General features: G+C 42.6%; 1 protein-coding gene across 4 annotated transcripts in view; it reads right to left on the bottom strand.

Annotated features, from left to right (window-relative positions):
* Window positions 1-16720, bottom strand: part of CUL1 (cullin 1) — a 51884-nt gene extending 35164 nt beyond the window's left edge. For 3 of the 4 annotated variants that reach the window (XM_086467817.1, XM_086467819.1, XM_086467821.1), the window contains exons 1-2: window positions 16681-16720; window positions 1093-1385 (exon numbers count right to left, since the gene is read on the bottom strand). In XM_086467817.1, coding sequence (XP_086323943.1) covers window positions 1093-1232 — 140 coding nt within the window. In that variant the 5' untranslated portion in view covers window positions 1233-1385; window positions 16681-16720. Of the gene's footprint in view, window positions 1-1092; window positions 1386-12654; window positions 12686-16680 lie in introns of those variants that run through there. The other variant, XM_086467818.1, reaches the window with a different exon arrangement.
* Window positions 16721-17577: the final 857 nt, after the last annotated feature.

Genomic DNA, 17577 nt, shown 5'->3' with positions numbered 1-17577 from the left:
TTAGAAAGTCCAGAGAACTACAGAATTAATTGCTTTATAGCCTTCCAGCTCCTCTCGCTTTTATAAAAGCTCTATCCTTTCAAAAAAAATACAAACACAGACTAAAATTTGATATGCAGTTCCAAATCAGTTCCAACAGCAGCTTTAGATGTTGATTTATGTATCAGAACAATAACCTTTACTTAAAAAAACCTCAAAAACCTGATGAAGTAGTAGAACTACTTCAAGTAAGATAGGAAATGTATTCAGCCATCAATTCTTTTATCATATGTCTACACACTTTGCTGTGCCACCATATTGTTAAGCAGTGCAGTACAATGTTACAGGAGTGAACACAGAACAGATGCAAAACAGAGGTGGTTCCTCATCAAATCCATTTACACACCACTTTATAGGTGGAACACACAAGAAAGATTTCTCACTTTCCAAAGTCCTGAAGTCAAACACTGAAGCTACAATACAGCAAGAGGCACACCTCTCCTTCAAATCAGTTATAAAAGATCCTTATGAGCTACATGACAGAACAAGTTTCCTACAATCTTCCAAACAGTACTTCAGCATACACACAAGAATGAACACAACCCCCTTTCACCAGCTCATAACAACTCTCAGAACAGGCAGATGCTGGAAAATTTCAATAGCTCTCATGCAAGCTAGAAATTCAAGAGAAACCTACTGGGCACATTCTCATTCTAGCTGGAAAATCATAAAGCCAACTCAAGAGTAAAGCACTACTCTGAGGTTACTACAAGAGAAAACATTTTCCAGGGAACCAGACATTATCACCAATAAGACCTGCAGCATAATGCCAGAGACTAACACACCAAGGAGAAAGAATTTCTGTTTCCTTTCGGTAATCAAACCTGAAATTCAGAGGTAGCCATAATTATGAAGACAGTTTTCCAGACAACAGAATGTTCCTGCTTATTCGCCATTAAGAATAAACAGAGAAGGCTAATCTTCAAAATAAAAACATATTCTTAAAAGCCACTAAGCCAAACCGTTATGATGCAATTTTGAGTTTAGAAAAGTAAAAAGCTATCTCTGATCTACTAACAGGGAAAGTACTAACTGGCTTAGGCGTTAGGATACGTGTAGAGTTCCATGTATCTGGATTTTGCCATACTTTGTCTGGTGTAAACCTGTTGAATTCCAGCTCTTAGGTCATCCCATATCTGGTCAAGACCAATCTGTTTAAGTCCATGTGGGTTCTGACTCCTATTTGATGACATTTTGTATTTCCTGTAAAGTCTTCCAGTGCAGCAGCCTGAGATCTGGTTATTCCTCCATCAGAATCACAAGTCAAGTAACATTCTAAACTCGGTTGCAGCAACTCAGCGAGACAGTCTTTACATATAAAGAGTGATGTTTCCCAGGAAGATAATCTGCAAAAGGAAAATATACACATTATCCAACAGTCCACATTCATTCACACCAGATAAAAAGATACAAAATTAACGATTTCATTGAAGCATTTTCATTTACACAGATGAGAAATCCATGATGAGATGTAAAATACCAGAACCAAGGAACATAACTTTCTCCAATCCACCACAAGACGTGACTGCTAGTGCCCAGATCTGTGCAAAGCTCACAGGTACTTAGGTCAGCACCGCTGACAATAAAACCCTAATGGTAATAAGAAAACGTAAGGGTAACAATCTTTCCAAGCAGCAGACACTGTCCTACTAAGAAGCGTTTCCTCACTATACAATAGTAGAACGCCGGTATTTCCCAACAACCCAAGGTTCTGTGGTAACTCTTGTTTAACAAGCATCCTGATGGATATTCAAGATTAACCAGAAGATACCAAAAATAACTATTTTTCTTCAGTTATCAATAACTCTTCCAGATATGCAATTCTATTACAGATAACCTGAAAGCCCAAGGTATTTTGGGAGCAGAGAATTTTTCTATCTGGTAAACGTCTGCTTATAATAATTTCTTCGCTAAGTAAATGAATGCCACTTCCTTCAATGTCATCTTACCAGCATGAGAATACACAGCCAATAATGGTGAGAAGAAAGAACAGCTAATGGAGTGCACAAAATAAAGACTGCATGAATTGTGAATGAAAGAGTAAGAAACTAAGAAGATGCAATACTCCCACAAGTGCTTAAGCACACAAAGTTTGGGAGGTAGTGAAAAGATGGTAATCAACTCATCAGACTCATGAAATGACATGGGTAGGAAAACAGCACCTGGAAAGGAGTACTGAGAATACCAAGCAGAGAAGATCTATTTTTACACAAGCCCTTAAAAATAGTTTACAATTTTAACATCTCATCCACCATAGCAACAAAATTAAGACGACAGCCGAAAACGACAAAGGAGGCAACAGTATTTTTAAATCACAGAGTTGTAATAAGTCAGGATCCACTTACTCTTATAGCAACCTTTCAATATACAAAGGGAGCTTCAAAGAAATATGGAGAAAAGACTTTTTACTAGGGACTGCAGTGACAGGACAAGGGTCAATGACTGTAAGTTGAAAGAAGGTAGATTTAGATTGGATATATTACGAGGGTGGTGAGGCACTGGCACAGGCTGCCCAGAGAAGCTGTGGCTACCCCCTCCCTGGCAAGGTTCAAGGCCAGGTTGGATGGGGCTGGGAGCAACCTGCTCTAGTGGAAGATGTCCCTGCCCATGGCAGGAGATTTGGAAGTAGGTGATCTTTAAAGGTCCCAACCCAAAGCATTCTGTGATTCTGTACCCTAGAGCCCATTCACTGAAATACTCAAAACACAGTGAAACATGATGACTTTTTGCCATGCTTCTATAGACAAGAATACAGCTTTATGACAAACCTGTCCTGTAATGGAGCCTGCTGGCCAAGGCTCCCATGAACCCTTCCATAATTTCAAGGGCAGTATAGATAGTGACCTGATAAATCACGTTATTTGTTTTTGACCTTCGAGCAATGGAAAATAAAAGATATTCCTCCAGGATCTACAGTATGTCATAGGTGTTTTGTCACAGCCACTTCTAGGCTATTGCACGTTCTTGCATGTTCCACTTCAGGCTTCACACTGTTTTAAAGATTTAGTATTCTTTTATACCCTGTCTGACCCCTGCCCAATTATCTGTAGGACCTCTGCCTTTCCTCCTTGACCCTAAAAAGACCAGCTAAGATAGTGACATTTCTTAAGTATTTTTGGTCCTTACTGCAGTAACACACAAGTCACCACTCCTCATAGTTCTTTGCTATCCATCATCCACAAGCATTTAAATCTCAAGCTCTAAGTAAAAAAACTGAGAAGTATTTTCATTATGTCAATCTATGCAACAAGTACAGTCTCATTTCAGTCAAGACATAAACTGTTTCTGTAGCTAAGTTTTCTTTTTACACGAGCAACAATTACTTAGATTAGTGGAAGAACAAGAATTAAATCAATATATATCTTATAAAACATATACTTAAAATTCAGTGTTGCCACTCTGTTTCTATGATTACAGCAAACTGGCTACTGGAGACACACGGGAATAACACATCATCATGCTGAAGTGTAATACAGATCATAACTTGTTTGTATTCAACTTCTTTAACTTCTGGAAATCAAACCTGCTGCAGTACTAATAATGACAGACTTCCACGACTGAACACTGAAAGCCAGAAAGAACAAAGGTCCATGAGTGGCCATTCGCCTCTACTGCGGGAAACAGTCTGTGCACGTCACACACCCACGATCTTGGACTATGATCCTACATCAGCATCGCAACTGAAAGCAAGAAAGTTAAGTCAATCTTTACAACCCTGGGAGGAAGAAACTTTTTGGTTCCTTAAATCTGGTATTATTTGAACTCTCCACAAAAGCAAGAGAAGACACGGTTAGGAATGTACAACTCTACTACAACTGCAGTATGTGTAAAAAGTAACTGACCATTACTCCCTTATTAATCTGTAAAAAGCAAGCAGCCTAGAACTAGGGTGCATTTTAGTAAAAATATTTTGGTGTAACTAATACAAAATGCTTCACTGCTGTACAAAAGTTCGTAACAAAAGGCCACCTCCTTGCCAGCTAGCAGAAAACATAAACATCACAATAGCTCACAACTGGGCCAACATCCCTTCCTAGGCAGCCCACAGAGAGAAGCGACAGCCAGGGCTCTAACTCAGACATCTCTCCAGGTGCTGGTAAGAGGCAGCCACCCTTCCATTGCAAGCCTGCCATCACTGGCTGCCCAGCAGATGTGGAGTTCCCCCCTCTACAACATTGGAAATATTTAACTTTCTTCTCTAATTACACATCTCCTAGGTTTTATGTACCCTGGTGCATCTACAAATGCTACTTTTCCCCGGAATCTTTTAAACTCAAGGTGTTCCTCATTCACACTGTACTAATTTTCCCTTCCCCTTTCCTAAAGCAACCCTCTGTATTTACGTCAGGATGTGGCCATTAAAACCAATGCCATGAGAAAGAACTTAATTTTTATTTTTATTTTCTCATGCAGTCCACTACATAGAAATATTCTTTATAAGCAATAAATCCCACTGCATTTGATAACATCACCTCACTATCCCCTGGCTGGCTTCCAATTTGAATTTCACAACTGAAGACATGAATACAGAATGACAACATCATGTCACTAACTTCCTAGACTCAAATAATTTACTTCTTCCAGTTAGTTATCAGTTAACACAGTTGGGAAACAAAGCAATAGATGAATAATGCTATGAACTACTACTAATTTTTTTGCAAATTTATTCATGTGCAGAAAAATAGAAAGGTAATTATTAATATATTACCTTAACAAGAGTAAAGTTCCACTGGGTGAGAACACTTTAACTACAAAAGGATATTTATGAAAGGAACTATTTGTACTTGGCAGTTAAACCAAGCTAAGGTGTTACATGTTTAGAGAGATGAGGAGTAAGCCGAGGCTTTGTTACTCAGCACAACTGTAAACACCCAGTGAAAATATGAAATTCTATTTCATGCGAGAAGTGCAAGCATAGTTTTCAAAATTATTTTTGTGATTCACACAAGGAGAAAACATCTCCTAGGCAAACAATTCTGGAAGGTCAAATGTGGTCCACAGTAGTCACACTGCATCTCTTTACCCAACGTCCTGATTGCTAAACTTACAAAGAGGGAGAAAAAAAAGTTTAGCAGTCTACCACTTCCCAGTGTCCAGGCTGTGGGCAGCTGCCAAGAACCATGAATCGCTACAGTTGAATTAAAACCTCAACATTAAGTATAACCTTTACATCAGTGCGACCTCTCACTTGCCGAAGTGCTGTTGGCAGGATTATGCACAAGACAGTCTCGATCTGACTGTCCCCATGCTTTCTTGCCCGAACAGATCAAATTTTCTTCATGGACAGACCCACCTGCCCAACTTGCAACGTCCGCTCTGTAGCTCTGGACCAGAGAACCCAGACTTCATGACAGCTTCAGGACCAGCTACACTTATATGAAAAAAAAAATTTTCCCCTACAGTTTCCAGCCGATACATATACACAATTTGATGCAGCAGCATGATGGTGTTCAATGCCATTCTGTCTTTCAACCCTGCATTCAAGTGCTACAATCACAACACTGTCAAACAAAACTGCCATTTCTGCCCATGCTGACCGTCAAAAGGAGGTAATATTTCTGCCAAAACTTAGAATAACAACTTTGGAGGACAGAGGGAAATGCTATTTTCATTACTGTGGGGAACACGACATGACACACTTCATATGCAATGAAACACATCACATTGGAAAACAGTGGGTTTGGTTTTACTAATTGTCTAATAATAAATAGTATTTCTTTTAGATAGCCCATCTGAGGAACATGATGTGTATTCCAAATGAGGCCTATAAAAGAGGCTGAACGTTAACCCTACTTTTATCTAAAAACATGATAAAATCCACCAGATTTACAGCATCTCAAGCCATCTGCTGGAGCGACTACCTCACTTTCATGTCCTAATACAAAATAACTTTCAGCTTCACAGCTTCAAGGCCTAAGCATCACCTGTTGTTCTCCCACAATCACTTATTACTAAGTACAGATTTCAAGATAGCTTACTTCAATAATTACAGATAGAATTTGAAATTGTCAGCTTCCTGGCCCAGTAAGAACTTACAGGTCCAGACCAAGGTCTTCCAGCTGACCTGAGAGCCCAGACAGCACTTTTTTTTTTTTTTAAAGACACAGGACCTAGACTTAGTCATTTCCCAGTATTTTATCCCTTGTCTAATTTCAGACATGAGGAGAACATTCTCGTCATGCCTAATAGTGTGAGCTAAGGTGACCAGACTTAATCATACCAAAACCAAACACATTAGGGAAGAGAAGCAAGTTTCACTAATAAGCTATGGTGGAATGAATGCCATTAAGAATAAGTTCAAAGACCTTTAGCATTAAGAGGTTTACAAGTGTGTATTAAAAGGCAGAATTTGACCTCTGTACACTGCCTCAAATGCATTTTCTACAACTGAATGCAACAAAACACAATGCAAGTTCATTTGGACACTGGCTGAAGTTTGGCATCTTTTGTAAAAACTGGTGCAGGGACCACATTCACTTAAATGGCCACAACAAGCAAAACACCAGCCCTGTGTGCTGAAAGGATAAAGCATAATAAACTTTTAATCTTTGGCTTCAGAAGAGAAGAAAAACTAGTAAGTGTAATACTGGCACACACTTAAACGCAAGATTAAATTCCTCTTGCCAAACTCTTTCCTCTCCATTTTTCCTGCTTGACTCCTCTAACTTACTTTATCCTGCTCTCCTGTTACTGTAAATCAGCAAGTCTGATCCAGAAATTCAACAGATGCTCTCGTACTCAGCGAACAGCAACACTCGAAGTTCACAACCAGTTTTACTCCCTCAAAGTCTCTGCTACCTCCACACTGAGCCAAGGCAACTACTAAGGTTATTTACTCAGGATGTGCAATACTGATTGAACCAACACCATACGACGCAAGCACACAAAAAGTATTTTTAAAAAACTAAAAACAGAAGCACATTAAACACTACCTTTGTTCTAACACAAGCTGTTTGCTTGTTCTTATCCTATCTGAAAAACAACTTAAGATACTGGATGCTGGTTTATATTCTAGCTCACATTGATTTCAAAATCACTATAGCTGAAGGGACCCTGAAGTATTACCACATCAAAATATTTGGTGAGTTTCTGCCTAACAATAAGCATCCAAAGGCACATCTATTGTTTTCAGTGTTAGGCTTGATACAAAACATACCAAAAAATAAACCAAACCCCTCTCACAACTAAAGAAGTCCATGTATTATTACTCATATATCCTCTGTTACCAAGCATGGGCATTTTCACAAATGGGACACTGCAAGTGATCCATCCTACAAACCAGGCTTAAGATTCCTCCTGAAGCCATGCTAATGCACACCTTTTGAAAAGGCGTGTAAATGCAAAGCAAAGAGCTGAAAACAATGCACCCCCACCCCCCCACCTCAGTTAGCCTGCAAGGTACAATCCACATGATTAATCATCCTGCACTGGGGTGGGGTGACATTCAAAAAATTCTCTTTACTTTCACCTTTTACTTCTTTGACTTTACAACTTATAAACTGTTTCTTGGAATTTTTTTTCCAGGTTAAAAAACATCTCTTGAATCCTAGAGGACACAATCTCCATTCTAGCACACATTTCTGTTTGATGGAGTGGAAAGAGACAAAAGAAATTATTCTATTTTGTCCCTACAAGCACTTGCACTCACAATTTATTATTTCAATACAAAGAATTAATTTTTATATCCATGTACCTGAAAATTAATTATTTTGTGTCTACTTGACTTTCGTTGATGTCACCATTACGACCTCAAAACTAGAACACAACATAGCTTAGTTGAACCACAGTCCTGCATGCATCATGTTATAGTGCTGACATTTCTGTCCAAAAGTATTTTAGGTCACTAAACCTACAGACTATAAACCAGGCAGACAGTTTATGCATGTAAAGTGACCCAATCTTTAAAGGAAGACTAGGAGCAAGCATAATGGCCTTAGCACCTCACATGCTACAAATGTCTAATCAATCAACATCTGGAGGATCTGTCTACAGTAGACATTTCTACAGTGCCCCAGCAAAATGAAACCACAACTATTGTAAAAAATGGTTATTCCAGAAATTGTATCAGTACCAGAAGAGAAATATTAGAATCTTTTCTCCCTTTTCAATATCAAAGGTATTTAAGAGACAAATTATGCAAATTACAATGTTCAGTTTCTCTCTATTATCACAAAATACTGAGTTACACGTAGCTTGAAAAAGCTTTAGCTCCTCTTATTTTCAAGAGTGTTAAATTCAGTTCATCACATTATGAGGAAAAGACAGATGTATACATGCATACACTCCTCCCTTCCAGAAGTTGTCTTCAGGTGACAAGAGCATTCCGTGTGGCATTTTTTAAAAAAAAGTACTTTAGAGTAGAAGCAAGCACACTTAATTTGCCAGTAGTTTAATACCAAGTTGTGTATATTTGGTGTAAATTTTGAGCAGTTGCTCCTACACCTCCCCAACAATGCCTTCATTCAAGGCTTCAGTGTTCTTCCCACACCCCCTCCTCGAAGTTACAGCTCTGATCGATGATATCTAAAGCGCGATCAGGAATACACCCCTACATTACTTTGTGTGCCAATGACACAGTTGCCAGTTGAAAAAATGAAACAAAAGCCTGGATGCGATCTTCACAGATAAAAACACTCTTAAGTTCACCTTTATTTTCAAATTTAGACAGAATATATGGAAGTAACTTGGAACTGGCAGTTTTTACACCTTTCTTATTTACTTAAATTATGTATGATCACGTTCACTAAAAACCTTTTTTAACTAACATGGTTTTAATCTGGATGCCTGATTACAAGGATTTTTTCCAAAACATAAATGACTATTCCTCAGAAGAGCGCCAAGCAAGTTTGAATGTGCCACTTTTTCACTTCTCTGTCTATTCTTTTATTTGTTCTTTAACATTCTTCCTTCACTTCTTGATTTCAGCTTTACCCTCATCTTCCTTGAGCAAACAGTTCCTGCAACATTTGACAGCGATCTCACTGCAGTAATGCAACAGCTAATACAAAACAAAAAACCCACCATATACGTGCTGCCTAATAAACAGAGGCTAGATCTAGACTAGACAAGATTTGCTGATGGATCTATACAAGCAAACTCTCCCTTCTGCACTTGCCGCTGAAGAAAACTTCAGCCGATATTAACAACCCTGCCAACAAGAAAAGTTTCATGGTAGACTTACTGCATCAGCATCAGCTTTGCAAATAACATAAGGGACTATATCCTTAACACTACTATACAGGTAAAACTTTTCAGGTTTTCTTTGGCCGTCTTTGAAAGATTTCACTTTTTTGCTGTTCAAGTAATCCTTATGTACAAAGTTTGTAGACTACTCCTAAACTGAAGTGTCCTTTCTGACCTGAGGTCTCAGCTCTTCCTGTGCTAGCAACAGGGTGCAGACCCTACATGGTTTTTAACTGAGCCTGCAGTAACAAGCTTCATAGCTTCTTAAAGCACTGATTATGCTTAGCTCTTACACCCTGGCAAGCCTTTGAACCTCGACACAAATCCCCCTCCATTATAACCACAACATATACTGACCTTTTAGACGCAAACAGGAATTTTCACCTGCAATGTTTCCATACGAAGTTCTCTCACCCTCTTGTAAGCTGGTGATCCTTACCAGTAACTTTAAAAAGTACTAATGTTAATGATTCTGGCTGGAATCTCTACCCAACAGTTTGCTAATTTTACAGCATCTTTCATCTTGTTACTTTTGCAAGAGCTCCACTGATCGAGGCAATGCAGTTTGCCACTTCCATTTATAAATAAAGATTATAGTCACACGGATTCATCTGGCACAGTCTGACATTTTCAGATGTTCAAATATACAAGAGCATGGCTTAACTACTGAAGAGTTTCCTCCTATAGTCACCTTCATGCTAATGCTCCATTCAGAAGTGACAAGGATTGCAACTGTCATATAGTAAGAACAGCCTACAAATCAGGGACTGTTGCAGTTACTCGCACTCATTTCCTCCATGTGAGAAAAATCACTACCCTGCAACAGCTGTCCCCTCTTTTCTTTTTTTTTGGGCATTAGGTCTACATTAAGTGCACAGATATATCTGCTAGCGATTTAGATTCCTACTATAGTATAATGCTGCGAACACTTAGCAATGAACGGCACAACTCCTACATATTTAATTCCAGATGCCTAAATATTGACAAGGCACACTTACTTGCACAGTCAGCAACAAAAAGGACGAGAACTTTCTCATTAAAGTCTAGAAAGGGAATCATACATGACTTTTGTGGTTCAACTATGAACTCTGAACTGCAACAGCCCTAACTCATAGCAAAGAATTTATACCTCACAAAAAGTTAGTTCTGCGTAAATTCAGTATCATTTTCAGCAAATGTTTAATCGGTTTTGACCTCTAATGATTGCAACAGGCACACCTGGTATAGAAGTAAACCAGTTTAACTTAATTTTATGTAAGTTAAAACGGATGTGCATCCCTAACAACCACACATAAATCCTGCTTCTTGTTGATTTAGCTTGCATGATTAAGTTTTAAAGCTAAGCCTGCATGAGAACCTAAGAAAATCAATTTAATTACTTAAATACAGTTTTGATTTTATACTGCTCCTATTAGTGATGGCACTTTAGCAAAGGTACACTTTCAGAGGTAACAAAAGTGTTCCAAATTTATCTTGGGAAAAAAAAAGGCACATTAAGAGAACTGTCTGTTTTCTTAAGAAAACGATGATTTTTTAAAAAAAAAAAAGTTTTCAATTGTACAGTGAAAAGTTTCTCCTTTGGCCACCCAGAAGCAAGCAGAACATTTGCCCATGACATTGCTACCATCAAAAGCAAGATGGAAGGACTAGCTGCTAACTAAACAAGAACTATTCCTATGACCCTCTTTTTTCCCCCTCAATTCAGTCCTCCAAACTTTAGATAAAACTTCCAGATGACAGTCTCCGTTGCTGTGAGACTATAGAGGCTTGCAAATTAACATATAAAATTAAGTTTAAATTACAGACCATAACATGGTGAACTAAGGTCACACCAGCAGCCTTACTTCTGAACTCTAATCCACATTAAGATAGTGTCCAACCTTAAACACACAGAGCAACAGGAAGCCAAGTTACATCAGATACAAATTAAAAACACCAGAAGTTTGAGCTCAGCTATGGTTGAAACCGCATTCCTAGTAACACAAATTCTTGTAGCTCCCTGCTTTAAATTTAAAAAATCAATTTTTGTCTACCTTGTATATTAATGAATCAAATACATCTGGGTCCCAGCCGCAAAACCACCCTTCTCTCCACGAAAATGGGAGAAGAGAAGCATATGCATGTCTTCAAAAGATCAGTACATCACCAGAGCGGAGTGAGAAGCTGCCCACACTGCAAAAACTTTTGATCATCATGACCCTCACCATCCTATGTGCAAATAAAGAGTTTCCACTTTTGCTTCACAGTAACACCAAGTTGGAGACACACAGCACCATTAACTAGAGCAAATTTAATGAAACGCAAAGACAAGGAGTTTTCTATCACCTTTACGTACTTCTAATTTAAAGAAAAAAAGAAGTCAACAGTATGGAACTGATACTCAAAGCTAGCGTGTAACTACAAAGACCTCAGAGGAAATGTATTTGATCTTTTATTCTTCATACTGATGTCAAGCAATGTCTCGTACCTGCTAGGCCAAGCTACAGCAGTGAACCTTCTGACTCCAAAACCAGAACAACCAGAATTGGAATAAAAGGAGATAACAGTTTTTCCTCGGTTTTTGGAAGAACATCACATCAAAGTTACACTATTTATTCAAGAATCACAAAAAGGTTTGGGTTGGAAGGGACCTTAAAGATCACTTAGTTCCAACCCACGCTGCCATGGGCAGGGACGCCTTCCACTAGACCAAGTTGCTCCAAGCCCCATCCAGCCTTGCCTTGAACACTGCCAGGGAGGGGGCAGCCACAGCTTCTCTGGGCAACCTGGTCCAGTGTCTCACCACCCTCACAGTGAAAAGTTTCTTCCTAATGTCTAATCTCAATCTCCCCTCTTTGAGTTTGAAACCCTTACCCCCTTCTCCTGTCACTCCACTCCCTGACAAAGGGACCCTCCTCACCATTCCTGTAGCCCCATTTAAGCACTGGAAGGCCACTCTAAGGTCTCCCCGGAGCCTTCTCTTCTCCAGGCTGAACAACCGCAACTTTCTCAGCCTGTCCTCACAGAGGACAGGCTCCAGTCCCCTGAGCATCTTTGTGGCCTCCTCTGGACCTGCTCTAACAGGTCTTGCACTGGGGACTCCAGAGCTGGATGCAGCACTGCAGGTGAGGTCTCATGAGTGCAGAATAGAGGGTGAGAATCATCTCCCTTGACCTACTGGTCATGCTTCTTTTTACAAGCCCAGCATACAATTCACAAAGAACATAGGGCAATCTTGAGGATAAGGGCACAAGAGATCCCAACTCTGGCAAAAATTTACAAATGACTCTCTACCGGTTTCCTGAAGTGCAAAATGGAACTAATATTTTCCTATTTTCACAGTAGCCTTCATTCATTTTTTTCAAGGTTCACAGATGAAGAGGGATTTGGAAAGTATTACATTAAATGAAGTGTTTGGTTTACAAAAAAAAAAAAAAAGTATTTCATTTTGACCTGTATCATTTATAAGAAGAGGTGAGGTAGCAACATGAAGCAGTTCACGTTGTGGGATCAGAGGTCCTGTGCGTAAAAACAGAACTGTCAGAAAATTACCCACTGGGACACACAGTATTTCCTAAACCAGTGCTTCTCCCAGCAGCTGTACTGCAACTATTCCCCGATTTAACCTCATATAACTACTTGTGCTGCATAATGCAGTGAGTGTTTAAATCTGCCAATGCTCCATCTCTAGTTACGTGAAAGGCTACAAGTTACAGCACTACAGCAGGGCACGTCAGCTCAGGACAATTTTATGACAAATTTATTTATTCATGTCTGTAACAGGTCTGAACTGCAGTGTTGTAGAAACATCAATAGCCAATCTGTAGTAGTTCTTCCATTGAAAAACCTACAACTCTTACAATAAAATAGCAAGGTACTTATGTAGACAAGCTCAACAGCTCTCTATAATTCTCCAACCATTACATTTTCTTGCCTTTTCTTACTGAAAATTCACCTTAACAAGTAAGGGAAACCAAATGGTCTCCTTGACAAACTAAAAAAACCCAAAAACGTAGTTTAAGTTTGCACGCTATATAGCTTACAACTTCTACTGACTAAATGTTGGTTCCAAAAAACACTTCTTTACACAGAGATGATCTTGAAAAATATAGTAATTAAAACCTGTTATTAGTTTACCCTTGTCAAAAACACAACACCAGCTCTCAAGTGGTCCGTTTAAAGCAAGTTCACACATTCCTAAAGCACGTACAGAACTTCCAAGACCAAGTTTTCCACACCCTTCTTTCTTCCAGCTCTGAGCAGCAGGAAGACCGTACCAGCCTGCAGGCTGCAGGGACTGCCTATGCACATTCTCCTGGCATGCCCATCCAAGCAGGACACCTACCCTGTTTTCGCACACAGATGGACCCGTTGGACAGCACGGGAGGTAGAAGACCACAGCCACCCAGCCACTTTACACTTTAATCTGATTCTGTCCTGGGCAAATCAGAAAATCCTGGCTGACAAGTGTCATACACATGACATCGGTATCCACCTGCAACACACTGGCAACCTCTTACCAAGACAACCTCCTCACTTCACATTCACAACAAGTTTTTGATGTTGAGAGAGGTAGAAGTGCAAGTAGGACATCTTTAAAGCTGTTTCATCCACAAGGAATTTATTTTCTTTTTTAAAAAAAACCCAGAAACCTCAATGCCAAGAGGGGAGACTCCAGGTATAACCCAATTCACAGAACCACTAACATCCAGGATGTGACTCATCATTAAGCTTGGCTCTACTGAAATAATTGTGACTACACAAACTAGGCACTACTTGAAAAACACAACAGATGAAAAGCTGCACTCTCAGATCTTAAGGTATAAGTCGTAAGAAAACACTTTTTAAGCTGTACATCTAAGATAACCTTCTCAAAGGACTCAGTACTGTTTTCATAACAACACAGCAAGAATGTAAGACCTTGCATCAAGACTAAGAATAAGATAAATTCAAACAAGCCATCCCCAAATTAGTATTCAAATAAGGGTACACATCAATTTGCTTAAATTAATTTAAATCATTTAAATTGAAGCAATGCGATTTGCTCATGCTGACAGTCTAAGTAACAGACCCAAGTTATAAGGCAAGTTCAAACCAGTGTAAAAAGGACTGAGGTAGAAGAAGAATAATTTAGTCAAACCAGCACAACTATTTTGTCAGCCAAGAAGCAGGGCGCATATGCCTGATTTAGGTGTCTGAACTAAGAAACTGGTCTCTACGTGATCGCTGGATGGGCAATGGAAAGTTTTCTCCAGAGGGGTCATTCAGATTGGAAACCTGGTTCGGTTGCTCCAAGCTGCTGTTGAGTTACTAGGACTTGCATGTACTCAGCTGAGAAAATAAGGAGCTGCTAACGCTAGGCACCCAACCTGGACTCTAGAGTTAGGTGTATAAATCACTCCTGAGATCAAATGTGTTCCCTGTGCCTCCACTGGACAACTAGCCCAATGCTTCAACTGCACCTCGAATATACGGTGATGATACGACTGTGAAATCTAACCAATCTTAAGAACTAAAGCAACTAAGAAAGAGGTAAAATAAGAAGTTGGGTAACAAATACCGAGAAACAAGAGAAGTCACAAAGCAGAGGAAAAATACTTCTTCCTAGTAGGGCCATCAGCAGAGACAAAAGTGTCATCACAACGCAGACACCCAACCATCAATACACAACATTACAGCAGTTCACTGTGAGCATCTCCAGAGTAAGAACTAGGGCACTGTGGCACTATGAGGTATCTCACTACTTCCCCAGAGAGGATGCATCCCAAATACACTCCATATCAACTAAGTGCCATTTCACAATACATTATTACAAACAGGTTTTGGCCTAATTTAAGTTACACGGCCACTAGGTGTATCTGGTCCCCCATACCATTCCTCCTACTCCTGCCACAAGGATTTCCAAGACTTTCTTTTTCCCAGACTAGCATCAGGCTGTGTGCGTATCAGGTGGGAAGTATACGACTATATATGAACACAGTTACTGGGGGAAAGGTTGTTGAGGAAGTCAATAACAAAACAAATGAAAACAAGATAAGGTTAAACAAGTAAGTAACATGTCCTCTTAGTGCTGACTGACAAGTATACAGACAACCTAAGGTTAAATTCCTTTCTCCTCAAGGCACAGCTGGAGGATTTAAATACAAAGTGGGGGAGACAGCCTGAGAGTCTACAAAGGAAAAGAGTATTAGGTGAGATCACAAGGAAAGTTTTAATGACAGGAAAATAAGATCAGAAGGGCAAAAAAACATAGTGAAGGAAATAGTTACTGGGAGGAAGAAAACTGAAAGGGGAAAGGTAAGAGGGTATAATGATGGTGATAGAATATAACTTGAAGAGGAAATACGAAAGATGGGAAAAGGATGCCAGTAAAGACACAGTTAGCTTTCAGTGGCAAAGTTACTGGGAAACAAATGAGGTGATTATTTCCAACGACAAAAAACCTGCAGGACTAGTCATTTGGATGGAGGCAAGAAATGCACAACCAACCAACCAGATAAAAGGTTACAGGGGGCACCTTCCCTGGTAAGGCCACAACAGTAGGTGGCAACAAGGGGAAGCGTGGTGCACAGTCCTTGACAGTAAGAGAAACCTGGAGAAGGTGACAAGGAGGAGCTGTGGGGAAAAAAAACCCCAGCAGCCACACTGATACTGGGGACACGGAGGAATTTCTCCAGGTACAACCAAGCAGCTCCTAGACAGACATGAGTGTCACAGGGCTCTGGGGAGGGCTGGGATGCGAGGGGGTGAAAGGAGGTGGCACAAAGAAGGGCAGGGAGGACAGAATGCAGGTGAACACCCGAAAACGGCGCCCAGTGAGGTTATGGACAAAAGCTCACGGGCAGATGAGAGCAGAGGCCTGGGACGAGCAGGGCCTGGGACGGCTGGGGCAGGCAGTCCCGGGGCAGAGTGAGGGCGCGGGGCAGCGGGAGGCGGGGCCCGAGGGTCCGGGGTCTAAGAGCCCGCGGGGCCGGAGGGAAAGGCAGGGGCAGCCCCCAGGGCGCCCCCAGCCATGCAGGGGCCGCGGTCACGGGGGGGGGGGCAGGCAGGCGGAAGGGAGGGAGGGAGCGAGCGTGCAGGCCGGCCGGCGGGCAGATCCGGCGGGGCCGGGGCAGCCGGTGGGGAGGGCGCCCGCGCCCCAAGGGGAGCGATAGATTTCGAGTGCGCAGTTACAGCGGCCTCCCCGCTCCCACCCAGCCCGCGCCTCCCGGGGCCGGAGCTGCGAGCGGGACGCACAGCAGCTCCCGCCGCCACCCTCGCTCCGCAGCCAGGTGCGCGCCCGGGAGAAGAAAGGCAGGCGGGCAGGCCGGGCCGGGCCGGGCCTCCCCCTCCCCCGCTCCCGCGCCCCGCGGCATGACTCAGGGCCGGGCCCCGCTCCGCCAAGCCCGCGCGGCCTCGGCTCAGCGAGGCCGCCGCCACCTCCTCCTGGGCCGAGCCCGGCCTCGCTGCGACACAACGCCGCGGCCTCCCCGCACTCACCAGCATCGCGCGTCCCGCAGAGTCAGGCCGCGTCCGCCCGCCCCTTCCGCCTCCGCCAGGCCCGGATCTGCTGCCGCCACCTCCCCCCAGCGCGGCCTGGAGAGCGCGGAGGCACCGCCCCTCACCGCCCGCCCCGCCCCGCCCCGCCCCGCCCCGCCTGACGGCGTGGGGAGGCCCCGCGGCCCGCGTGGCTGCCCGGGGCCTGCGGCATGCGGCTGCCTGAGAGGGGGGCACCGCCCGCTCCCTCCCTCCCTCCCTCCGCTGAGGGCGGGCGAGGGGCGCGGCGGAGAGACCGCTGGGGTGCCCTGAGGTGCCCTGAGCTCGACCGCCTTCTCGGCCGCTCCCCCCTCGGCCCCCCGGGAGAAGCGCTGGGGCAGGTCGGGGCCTGGCCTAGCCGCGCTGGGTAACGAGGGGCCTGGGGGCTGGCTCCCGGCAGGGGATAGCCGGGCTGGGGGCAGCCTGCCCGCCGGGGAGGGAGGAGGGTGGCCAGGCGATCGCCATCTCGTCGGCCTGCAGGACCCTGCGCTTCCCGGGGGGGGTCATCGCTCCGACCCGACCCCAAAGTTAGTCCAGTGCCAGAAGAGCTGTCGGATGTGTTTCAGGGTGACACCATTAGACGTGAATAGACTCCTCCATCCACAACTGAGCAGGCGCTTTTGTGTGTATGAGAAACGTGGTTTTCAGCGTGTCCTGGACATAGCGAGCTGCACTGTACCCAGTCTTGGACTCGAGTGGATGGTGCAGCTGTGCCTTGGCAGATTGTCCTTGTCGAGCAAGTGTTAAGCCAAGCTGCGAGGCTCTCCTCTGAAATTACTTGCATCGAGAGTCATTACCTCGAGCTGAACATTGCATTGAAAACTTTGATGGTGATTAAACTGCAGCTGTCTTAAGAACATA

The sequence above is a fragment of the Leptosomus discolor genome, chromosome 7 (assembly GCF_034619465.1).
Source record: "Leptosomus discolor isolate bLepDis1 chromosome 7, bLepDis1.hap2, whole genome shotgun sequence".
Lineage (NCBI taxonomy): Eukaryota > Metazoa > Chordata > Aves > Leptosomiformes > Leptosomidae > Leptosomus > Leptosomus discolor.
Note: the sequence above shows the minus strand (reverse complement) of the source record. Positions and strands in the feature narration are given on the sequence as shown.